General features: G+C 44.8%; 1 protein-coding gene across 2 annotated transcripts; it reads left to right on the top strand.

Moving 5' to 3' along the window:
- Positions 1 to 256: 256 nt before the first annotated feature.
- CSRP3 (cysteine and glycine rich protein 3) lies at positions 257 to 10,753 on the top strand. 2 transcript variants are annotated; one of them, XM_068555314.1, is made up of 5 exons: positions 257 to 383; positions 4,623 to 4,791; positions 6,509 to 6,641; positions 8,770 to 8,863; positions 10,439 to 10,753. In XM_068555314.1, the coding sequence occupies exons 1-5, from the start codon at positions 272 to 274 to the stop codon at positions 10,513 to 10,515; spliced, it is 585 nt and encodes a 194-aa protein (XP_068411415.1). In that variant the 5' UTR covers positions 257 to 271; the 3' UTR covers positions 10,516 to 10,753. The 2 variants fall into 2 exon arrangements, with proteins under 2 accessions (XP_068411415.1, XP_068411417.1); XM_068555316.1 differs by having other exon boundaries at positions 272 to 383; positions 6,509 to 6,623.
- The last annotated feature ends 1,175 nt before the right edge of the window (positions 10,754 to 11,928 follow it).

Genomic DNA, 11,928 nt, shown 5'->3' with positions numbered 1-11,928 from the left:
ACAATGTTGTGTTACTTTCTGCTGTACAGCAAAGTGAATCAGTTATACATATACATATATCCACTCTTTTTTAGATTCTTTTCCCATATAGGCCATTACAGCGTACTGAGTACAGTTCCCTGTGCTATACAGTAGCTCCTTATTAATTACCTATTTTATATATATTAGTGTGTATATGTTGATTGGGATTGGCTCACTCTTGAGGTTGCCTAAATTTAGGGTATTTGCTTTATGTCCTGTTAGACTTGACCTTGACCAGAGAGTCTTCAAGATGCCAAACTGGGGCGGAGGAGCGAAATGCGGAGCCTGCGGAAAGGCCGTCTACCATGCGGAAGAAATCCAGTGCAATGGAAGGAGTTTCCACAAGACCTGTTTCCACTGCAGTGAGTTGGGTGAACACCATGACGGCCCCTCAGCACTTCAGAGTTCACACTTAGTCACAGATACTGTGTATCAGTAGTTCTCAGAGTATGGCCTGGGGGCCAGCAGCATCGGCATACCCTGGGAACTTGTTAGGGATATCACTTTGGGGCCCCACCTAAAGAAGGGATGGTGCTCTCCTGAGCACCCCCTCTCCAACCACTTGTCCAGCTCAGAGGCCATTTCCCTGAAGCTCAAAGTCAGAACAAGCTCCCAGTGGTGAAAACTTGACCCAGTGGCGACATTTACAAAGTGTGACTTGGCAGAGAAAGAAAGCCATCACTTATCTGCAGCCAGGATGGACTTGGCTTGATGTGCTGTCCCCACAGGCCAGCGGTCACTGAAGCCAGCTGCAACTGGTCTTTCCTAAGAAAGAACCTGTGTCAGGCTGGGGGGCAACAGATGACAATTCTGGAAGCGTCGGAAAGGGAAGCGTTTGGGGCACCATCAGCTTGACAAGGGGAATCTTCACCGTTCCCTGCTGGACAGTTTCACAAATGTCAAAACTAGGGGGACATTTAAAACCCTGTGGTCCACCTGGGAGTCAGGCTCTACCCAACTCATGTGACTTTGGACAAGTCATGTCTCATCTCTAAGCCTGGGTCACTGGCATCTGCAGCAGAGCCAGGAGCAGAGTCTGTACCTTCAGATTCCCAGTCCAGTCTCTTCAACACGACTGCATTCTAGAGTTTCCTAGCAGCTTAATCCTATTCTAGGAGAGCAGTTCTGTCTTGGCCACTTGCCTTCTTTGCTCCCCTGCAGTAGGTCTGGCTTAAGGGTTAGCTTTACTGGACATTTCGCAGACGCCCGCTCCCCAGCCCTTCGAGACCCATCCGCCCCCATGTCTTCGCCCAGCAGCCGCAAGGCATTGCGTTGCCTCAAGCTGTTTCAAACAGAACTTCAAGGGTTGGGCTCCATCTGTTAGGGCATGGAGACACTTCATCCTCCAGAAATAGTAGCGCTTTCTCTGCTGCGGGAGTTTCCATTATCCCTCACCTCCCACAACAAACATAATTCTCACCAAGGAATAGGGGGAAACACTGCTGTGAGCGATTGGGTGGGTGGATTTACTAATGCTTTAGGTTTTAATGATGCGTAATTCTTTTTAAGCCATCATACACATTCATCAGATTCACCATTATCATCACAATGATCCAGAAGTCATTGCTCAAGAGAGCATAACCCTCTGGCTTTTGTCCAAATACAGCTAGTGTTCTTTAAAAACAGTGGGGGAAAGGAATATTGGAAAGAACACTGGAGTTGGAGTGAAAATGACTAGGGTTTGAGTCTGGGCTCTACCATGCACTTTAACTGTGTGACCTTGGGTAAGTCACCACTGTGAGCCTCAATTTCCCCATTTATAAAATAGAGATGGTTATACCTGCCACACAAGTTGTTGTAAGAAGAAAGCTGGGTTTCTTCATCTGAGATCCAGTTTTCTAGGCCTTTATTCTCCTTTCATCAACTTGGATGTCTGAGTGGGAACAGGCAACGGTGGGGATGCTTTCCATGGCGAGGGGTGTCTTGTTTTCCCAGGCAGCAGGAGGATGCCCTGTTTAACGGAGCCATGGAAGAACGATGTGAGCATTTGCTGGTGCATCCCTTTCAACCCCTGGATATTCTCCTTAGAACCTGTGGGTGGGATGGGGGTCTGAGCAGTACAGGTTTCTGCAGTGGTGGACAGAAGGATCCTGGAGAGGAGCGTGATTTTCTGTAGTATCGTCACAAGAGTGGTCTGTCCACAGGTCAACCTGTAGTTGCTGGAAATAGAGGTCAGAGAGGCAGAGTCTACCTTAGCTTGTCTCCTGGCCAGTGTTCTCCAAACTTCTAGACAAATCTTAACCCCCCTACCAGTGCTGTCCAAAAGATACATAATGCAAGCCACACATGGAAACTTAAATTTTCTAGTAAACTTACTTTTAAAAAGGTGAAAAGGAACAGGTGCAATTAATTTTAAAACATTTAACCCAATATATCAAAAAATTATAATTTCAACGTGTCACCAATATACACATTATAACATCATGTGGCGGGTGAGTGGCTACGGTATTACACAGCACAGTTCTGCTGCGCCTGTGTGTGAAAGCTAGTCAGAAGCCAGGGAGTGGCTATAGAATTGGCCAGGACAAGACAGGGTATAGGCAGTCCTGGAGTGATGGGAACGAGCACTGGAGTAGGAGTCAAAGGACCTGAGGCCAGTCATGGCTCTGCAATTTACCACTGTATAATCATGGACAAGTCACTGATCTTCATTCACACATGCATGCATGCATGCATTCATTCATTCATTCACTCAACAAATGTTTACGGAGGACTAACTCTGGGCTAGGCTCTGTGCTACATTCTGGGGATATTAAAACTGTTTTGCCCTCAAAGAACTCAGAGTATAGAACATAAATGAATAGTCAACAAGTTGTTCTGAAAAAAAAAACAACAAAAAAACAAAAAAAACCAAGTTGTTCTGGAGATTAGTAACTGACAGCTACAGGAAGGGCAGAGACAGGTATATACCTTATACGCTCAAATATAAGGCAAATTCCCCCCAAAATTATTCCTCATTAAAAGGGTTTGCCTTGGCTTCAAAGTCTTATAAAGTCACTCATGCTACAGGACAGTCTCTCAATTACTCCATTTATTTAAACTGTTTTTTAATAGAAATTCTTACAAACAATATTGACATAATTATTTAATGAACTCCCATACGCCTGTTTGCCCAGCCACATAACCACCAACCTCTGGCCAATCCTACCTCATCTACAACCTTATCTTCTTCTCCCACTCTTGTATTCAATAACACTTTTTTTTTTTTTAAATAAATAACCACTTGAGAAAGGCATATTAGCCTGAAACAACTTCATTCAAAGCTGGATTGCTTATAGAGGTCACTTGATGGAACTGTTTTTTTAAAAAGGAGGCAAATAAATTGAATGCCCATATATTATTATTCCTGGGGGTATGACCTCACTATTACAAAGCACTGAGTATCACCCTAAACAATCTTTACGGATCATCATTACAAAGCGGTACAGCAAGGTATTAGGCTGTGGAGATACTACATACTTTTTAATGCTGCCCTAATATTATTGCTAATAGGTACTTCTTGCTGAGATACAATTTCCAGGTGACAGCCTCCTACTCAGGTAAACAGGGCTGCCTCTAAAAGACACAGACAGAAGTGGGGATAAGCTGCTCTGGAGAGCTGGGTCAGCTGCCTCAGAAAGACACTGTTGAGAAGGGAGATGCTGATGTTGAAGACGCAGAGGAATAATTTGGATACAATTGTTTCCCGAATTTGTGTCAGATTAGAAAAAAGTTAACATCTCCAAATCCATATATTGTTGATTTATATTATTAAATTACATGTTACAAGCAGGTATTTGACACTTCCATTTACATCCTTAAACGTTTATTTATTCAAGTTGGCAAAAATTTTTCTATTAATAGAAAAATCTAATTAATAGAAGATTTTCTATTAATTTTCTCTTTGGAAAAATAGGGGATTGTCTTACATACTATGTATAATGTATATACACAGCATGTGTATAATAACTATACTAGGCTAAAGTATGGGGGATACTTTACATTAGGTGATATACAGTAACCAAGGGGCTTGAGCCAATATAAGCCTAACAGCAGGTCTTCATTGCCTCCCCTGCTTCCAGAAGTGGATCAAAAGAAGTCTCAGCCGTAATTATCTCCTTGAATATCAAAGTGCTTTTCAAAATCCATTTTAAGTAGAGAAACTGCTCAATGCTGATTCTGATATGATTAAGAAAAAAATAAGTTCCTCCCCTGCCTCAGCCCCTCACCCCCTACTCACCCACACACATATACACTCACACTTCCCGATGTCATTTGTGGTGAGACACTCAGGAGTGCAGGTTGTCCCCGTTCAGGGACAATATTCTTAGCTGGTCCAAGATCACACACCAGGTTCCAGTCCTGGCCTCCACCTCTTTCTAGCTGGGTACCACTGAAAACATTACTTCCCTTCTCTGTGCTCCAATTTCCTCATCTGTGAAACAGGACTGCCTTGGAATCTACGACTCAGGACAGATGCTCTGGTCAGGAATCAAAGTTGTGTTCTTGGCTGGGGGGGGGGCCCTTGTGCTGAGTCCCTTGGCCCCAGTCAGGGTATTGGGGGTGCAGGAAAGGGGGGAGGAATCTCATCCCTAACCCCCTGACCATCCTTTCCTCAACAGTGGCCTGCAAGAAGGCTCTGGACAGCACCACAGTGGCAGCTCACGAGTCAGAGATCTACTGTAAGGTCTGCTACGGGCGCAGGTACGGCCCCAAGGGGATCGGGTATGGACAAGGTGCTGGCTGCCTCAGCACGGACACGGGTGAACACCTGGGCCTCCAGTTCCAACAGTGAGTACTACCCTGCTTCTCCCAGCCCGTAGAGCCCCAGCTATCAGGACGGTTCATTCTGTTCCCATGGCAACCTTTTCTGGAAGTGGGAGAATGGACTCTATTGCTGACTTGCCAACAATAGGAATACTCAGTCTGACCAAGTTTTAACAATGTGTCATTTCTCCGAAGACTCTCTTTAAATTATCTGCCTTTCAAAAGGGCAATTACTTTTACACCATGGCTCTTGGTTTGCATGTCAAGAGAAAACCCAGAATGTACAGATGTTCTATTGTTTGACCTCTGCAAAACTGCATGGTCTCTTTTCTTCCCCGTTGAGCATTTTTGTGTAAATCACATAAATATGGCAGGGACGCAACGGCCATCCTCTGTGTGCTTGTCACTGAAAGATTTCTTCCCTTGGGTTGTAAGATGACTAACGTCTGCATCACAGTGGGGAGTGGCTCTGTGGGGATGGGCTGTGCCTCAGGAGTAAACAATTATAACTTTCTGTAAGTCTCCCTTGCTGCCTGTTGCCAATACAATGTTGAGGTTTCCCCAACATTATCCTAGGGAAGCCAGGATTTCACACTGTGCCACCTCCATCTACCAGTCTGTTCTACTTGATGATCATGCTGACCTCCATCCCAAAACTGAGTATATAGACTGACGGTCACTGGCCTGCAGCTGCTGTCTGGCCAGCTGGTACCCGGGCTCAGCTCTGTGGTGGGACTGGCAGAAAGGCCCAGCCCAACTGAGGCAGTGTCCCCCAGAGAATAATGAGAGCATCTGAAGAGTCATCTGGTCCCTTCCAAAGACAGTAGCCCATGGTAGAGCCTGGAAAACTGCAGGGATGTGTGATTAGTCATATAAATTTTTTCTCACTACTCAATCCCAACCGGAGATGCTATTTTAAAAAGAAAGATGATACCAGCTGCATTCTCTGCCTCACATTACCCAAAGTTCACTCTTCTACGTTAGGGCTTTCCTGTGGTGCTGCACAGCCAGGAAGAGTCTGGAGACGTGGGTTTCATCCCAGCTCCACCAGTTATGAGCCGCTAACCTTGGGCACTTACCCCTCTGGCCCATGCTCTCCTCCAGCTAGCCCTGCCTACTCTAGAGGGTTATGGTGAGGCTCAAACAATAAACGTACAAGGAAACACAAAAAGATGTGGAATCACGGGGTTATTATTGTGCCTCTTTCTTAGACTTTGCTCTCAAGAGGACAGGGGACCTTTGGATGCAGGGTGACAATTTGAATTGTGATAAGCATCAGCTCATTGGACTATGGTTTGTTTAGTATCAACTGTCAAGATCCCATCTTGCCCTGTAATATTTTTACTCATTTTGGAAAGCAGACCCATGGGTTTCAAGATGGTATAGAAAACCCTAAACGAACAATCACAGCAACATAACAAGACAAGGGTAATTATACAAGCTAACATACGTGGAACACTTGTGAAGTGCTTTACAACAGAAAGGAAAGAGGTAAGTGAATTCTGGCTAACATTCATTAGCCCTTACAACAGGCCAGGCAGGCACTGTTCTAAGTGCTTTACTCATGTGGCCTCATTTAACCTTCTCGACAACCCTGTAAGGAAGGCACTATGACTATCCCCACTTTCCAGATGAGGCGTCTAAGGCACAGAGAAGTTAAGTAACTTGCTCAAAGTCACACAGCTAGTACTGTTTGCCAAGGGAAGTCTATAGGTTTCATTCACTTGTCAATTTCCACCAGGTCCCCAAAGCAGGCACGCTCTGCCACCACCAGCAACCCTTCCAAGTTCACTTCGAAGTTTGGAGAGTCGGAGAAGTGCCCTCGATGCAGAAAGTCAGTCTATGCTGCTGAGAAGGTGATGGGAGGTGGCAAGGTAAGGCCTTCTATATGAGTCAGATGGGATACTGGGAGGAATGAGAGAAGAAAGTAGGAACTGAGGGCGGGTGGAGGCCAGACCCTCCTTAGCTCCCAGGAACCACTTAGGAGCCACCCATCCTTACCCACTTTCCCGGGCTGTCACTGTCACCCTGCAGTGCTCTAGGAAACTGGAACTGGTGGAATTCGATGCAGTAAGCATTAACCCACTAGGGGGAGGCACCCAGCTAGGAGCTCTGGAGAAACAAAGGCACACAGGCTCCCCTATCCTGTGTCCACAATCCTTCCAGAAAAGTGTCAGCCCTGGGAGCTGTCACCACTGCATAACTCAGCCTGCTACTGGCATCACACTGATGCACAGAGCAAACACCCCACAGCAGTGAGAAGCATCCTCGCTCACAAATGTCCTGGCAATCGGGAAAGTCATCTGATGTCTGAGACAGTAACACACACTTGTCTACAAGCTCCAGTTTCAGGCCTGAAGCCAGGGTGTTCACCGAAGGATCTGAGCCTGAAGAAAGACAAAAATCGTGTTTATACTAAGTAGGGGGAGGAAGGCCACGGAGAGTGTCTGACTCCAAATATAGGGGCAGTCTCCACCCCAGGACTGGCCATTTAAATACAGGTGAGGACCCTGGGCTGTGCCTGGAAGACACGCAGATATGAAGAAGGCAGACAGTCTTCTGGATGATCCAAGCCACGCAACTCTCTTCCATCAGAAATACAGGGAGAGTATCAAAAAGGTTACAAATAATAAACACTGGAGAGGGTGTGGAGAAAAGGGATCCCTCCTACACTGTTGGTAGGAATGTAAACTGGTGCAGTCACTATGGAGAACAGTATGGAGGTTCCTTAAAAAACTAAAAATAGAGTTACCATATGATCCAGCAATCCCATTCCTATGTATCTGGAAAAGATGAAAATTCTAAGTCAAAAAGATACATGCACCCCAATGTTCATAGCAGCACTATTTACAATAGCCAAGACATGGAAGCAACCTAAATGTTCATCAACAGAGAAATGGATAAAGAATGTGGTGTATAGGTACTTCCCTGGTAGTCCGGTGGTTAAGACTCCATGCTTTCACTGCAGGGGGTGCAGGTTTGAGCCCTGGTCAGGGAACTAAGATCCCACATGCCACACAGTGTGGCCAAAAAAAATTTTAAAAAAGAATGTGGTGTGTATATATATGTGTGTGTGCTATATATATGTGTGTGATATATATACCACACACACACAAATGGAATATTTCTCAGCCATAAAAAAGAATGAAATAATGCCATTTGCAGCAACGTGGACGGACCTAGAGATGATCATACTAAGTGAAGTAAGTCATACAAAGACAAATATCATATGATATCACTTATAGTGGAATCTAAAAAAATTGATACAAATGAAATTATTTACAAAACAGAAATAGAGTCACAGATATAGAAAACAAACTTATGGTTACCAAAGGGGAAGTGGGGGGGTGGATAAATTAGGAGTTGGGGGTTAACGTATACACACTATTATATATAAAGTAGATAAACATCAAGGACCTACCTACTGTATATCACAGGGAACTATATTCAGTATCTTGTAATAACCTATAATGAAAAAGAATCTGAAAAAGTATATATATATATATATATATATATATATATATATATATATATATCACTTTGCTGTACACCCGAAACTACTACAACATTGTAAATCAACGATACTTCAATTAAAAAAAAATACACAAAGAGTTAAAATGAAGTTGAATTCCCTGGATGATTGCCCATTTCTTCACCTTTTCTCTTTTTTCATTTTATATTCAATATGTTACCCACTGCCTCAAGTCCAAGTTCCCCTCTCTTCAGTATTTTGGATCTTCTAGAAATGGGAAGCCCTATTCTATTTAGTCTGTCCTGAAGGAATACATATGGAAATCACCTTGATCTATTCATTTTTAGGGGTCCTAAGAATCGCTGGCCAAGCCCATAGCCAGAATAATTATTCCGGGGGCCTATTAGGTGGGTGAATGGTTAAGAAAAGGGCACTCCTTTACATGCTGCTGGTCAGGGGACTTGACACGGAAATAAATGCCCTGCCTGCCCTATTAAATATTGAACTGCCTGTTCTCCTGTGCCCTGCAGCCTTGGCACAAGACCTGTTTTCGCTGCGCTATCTGTGGGAAGAGTCTAGAGTCCACAAACGTCACTGACAAAGATGGGGAACTTTATTGCAAAGGTGAGTGGTTCCAGAGACTCTCTTGAGATGTTTTCCCAGGGAGGGTTCTTGGCAGGGGAAGTTGTGTTCCTGCCAAGAGGCTTGTGTCTGCCCAGAGGCATGGCTTCTCAGCCTGAGCCAGGTTTGAGCTCACAGGATGGGGAGCAAAGCCACCTAAGGGAAAGTAACCTCCTGCCTGACCCAGCTCTGGTCCTCTCCATAGGGACATCTGGGGGGACCTGATACTTATAGATGCCCAGTAGTTCCTGAGCACCTGGGGGGAGAGGGGACAAGGAGGAAGCAGTGTCCTGACTGGCCTTGGAAGAGGCCTTAGGTCTGGACAAAAACATCACATTCCCTTCCAAAAACCTGAACATTCTGTCCACTTGACTGGCAGATAAGGGTGACAGCACTGCGGGGTGTGCGGATGAACTGTGTTCGGCCTCTCCTGAATTTATCAAGACACGTCTATCTCCTTCCTCCCTCCCTCCTTTCCTTCTTTCCCGGCCCCCTTCCCTCCCTCCCTTGCTCTCTCCCTCCTTCCTTTCTGACATTTCTGTTTCTGATGTGATCACAGAAAGCGAACTGACAAGCTGGTTTCCCTTCTGGTCCTCACAGCTCTGCCCCTAACTGCCTCCATCATCCCTTTGTCTTGCAGAGAGGCAATAGAGGCTTAGCTCCTTCCTAATGCTACGAAGACGAAGGGATGCTTTAGGGCCAGGGCAATGTGTCCTCACCCTCAGAGCCCCTCCTAGGCCTCTTCTGTTTCTCAGCAGGGTCCTCCCACCCTTTCACTCAATGATGGTGTCTCAGGATCTCCAAATGTGTGTGTTAAGAGCTGGGGAGAGGCAAGGGGGAGGACACTACTAATGAAGACTGTAGGTGGCCCAGCTTCTCCCAGGATGAGACAGGATGGAAACTGATGCACTATCTGACAGGGGCTGCCTTCTCCTGGCAGTAGAGGGTACAGAGGGTTCTCAGCATTCACAGGCCATAGAATTCTAAAATGTTGCCGCAGCCAGTAGGGAGATCAACCTATAGAGAAGTAATTGCATTCCCAAGTGCTACAAGCTCTAGTAGAGGATGCTACACAACGCAGGGTGCAAAAAGGGGCAAGTGATTGGCTGGGGGTGTCGGGAAACCTTCTTAGAAGAGAAGCTTCCTCTGGGCCTTGAAGGGTGAACGTGGGTTTGGGAGGGGGCGTTCCAGGAACAAGGAGCAGTGAGTGCAAAGGCACCAAGGCCAGGCCATCATGGCTCGTTCCAGGAACTGCAAGCAGTTGTGTGTATCTGGAGGGCAGGCAGGGAGGCGGAGGCGGGAGGGGATGAGGCTGGGCAGGCAGCCGGCAGCCAGATTATGTCAACTCAAATGAGAAAATGTCTCTGAACACACCTAGCGAAGTGCAAAGAAGTATAAACAGTTTTATTAGCAGATCTAAAATAAATCCAGTTCAATGTGTTTAAAAGTTAACTTACAAACACATTTGTCAAAAGGATGCCTCTCCCAGGCAAAAGGACTGTGCTCAGACAGAGGGAACGGAAATGATGGTGCTGACCAACCCATTCTCTCCCCCGTCCTCTTCTCTCTCGTTCACAGTTTGCTACGCCAAAAATTTTGGCCCTACAGGTATTGGGTTTGGGGGCCTTACACATCAAGTGGAAAAGAAAGAGTGAAAAGTGCACCGTTTCTCAGGTCTCTCATCGGCCTAAAGCACTTGCCAAGTATCCTACCCAGATGGAAACCCCTCCCCAAACATCCTTTTGTTGGTAGTTGGACAGTATTTCTCTTCAGAAGTGATCACAGTCTTTACCCGAAGTTAGAAGAGATCTTTGGAAGAAAATTATTAAAAGTCTAATCCGTAACAAATGCTTTTATTATTTACGATACCTGGGTGGGAGAGGCCATAAATAAAAGTTTAAGTGGTAACTTGTACGTCTCTGGATCTTTTCTTTCAAATAGGGGGAAATTTTCAAAAAAAACAGAGAGATAGTTTAAAAAAAAAATTGTGCAGAGGATGTAATGAATTCTCGTGTCAGCTGTGGAAAGAGTGAGGAGGAGGAGGAAGCAACGGGCAAAGGGAAGGAGTCTTCTAGAATCTGTTGGCTAAGCTTCTTTCTAGTTAGTGCTAATGGAGAAGAAAACAGGGGGTCCCGGAGGAAACAGACAACATGGTAGCAAATTCTAAAAGGAAAATCAAACTAATAAAACTGCTGAAGAGCTGATCCTTCTGTCCTTATCATGGGCTTTGCAATATTACACATTTCATGAAAACTCAGAAACGGCAACAAAACGTGGAGTTTGCTTCTGTGTTATAAACAACATGAGGATGATTTTCTTTTATTCTGGGGTAATTCCCTAAGGTTTAGCAATTGTCTTAAAACTTCTCCATCAGATTGCCAGGCTCACGAATGAAATGCAGCCAATTAAAAATGTCTTCCTCTGCCTCCTCGGCAAGATCTCAACAGCTCAAGCCTGTGTATTTTCTCGCCTCTGCTTTTAACAACCATGGCATTTCTCCCACCACCATGCACTTCTCAATTATTTGCAGAAAATGAGAGCAAATGAAAATCTATTGACAAAAATTATGAAACACTAGACTAAACCGTGGGTTTTTCTATGCTCCAAGTCCCAAAAAGGTGTTCTTTAAAATGAGCGTTTATTCAGGGTTGCTTACTTGCTGTCATGGACAAGGCCTTGCACTGACTTCATTATTTATCTATTTATCTATTTTTTGATGCTCAAAATGCAATTACATTTAATCATTTTCTCTCTCTGATTGGCATTAATAGAATGGTTCAGAAAAAAACAAAAAACAAAAAAACAGCTGGCAGAGGTTGTGTCCCATCCCACTTTCAAAGAGATAATATACAAATATGCTTTACTTGCCTAGAGACTCTCGCTGGGGTAATTCAGCCACTGAGTTCCACTCAAACGGCCTGAGGATGGAAATATTGTACATTCCACGTTCTCTGGGGAAGGAAGCCTAGGACAATGTATTTTTAATTTGTAAACCTTTTCCCAGAGCTATATAAGAGATCCCATCATTGTTGATCGAACAATTAATAATACCAGGGATGAACTGAATT

This window comes from Eschrichtius robustus, chromosome 11 (assembly GCF_028021215.1).
Source record: "Eschrichtius robustus isolate mEscRob2 chromosome 11, mEscRob2.pri, whole genome shotgun sequence".
NCBI lineage: Eukaryota > Metazoa > Chordata > Mammalia > Artiodactyla > Eschrichtiidae > Eschrichtius > Eschrichtius robustus.
The sequence above is the reverse complement of the archived record's forward strand: the minus strand, read 5'-3'. Positions and strand labels throughout refer to the sequence as shown.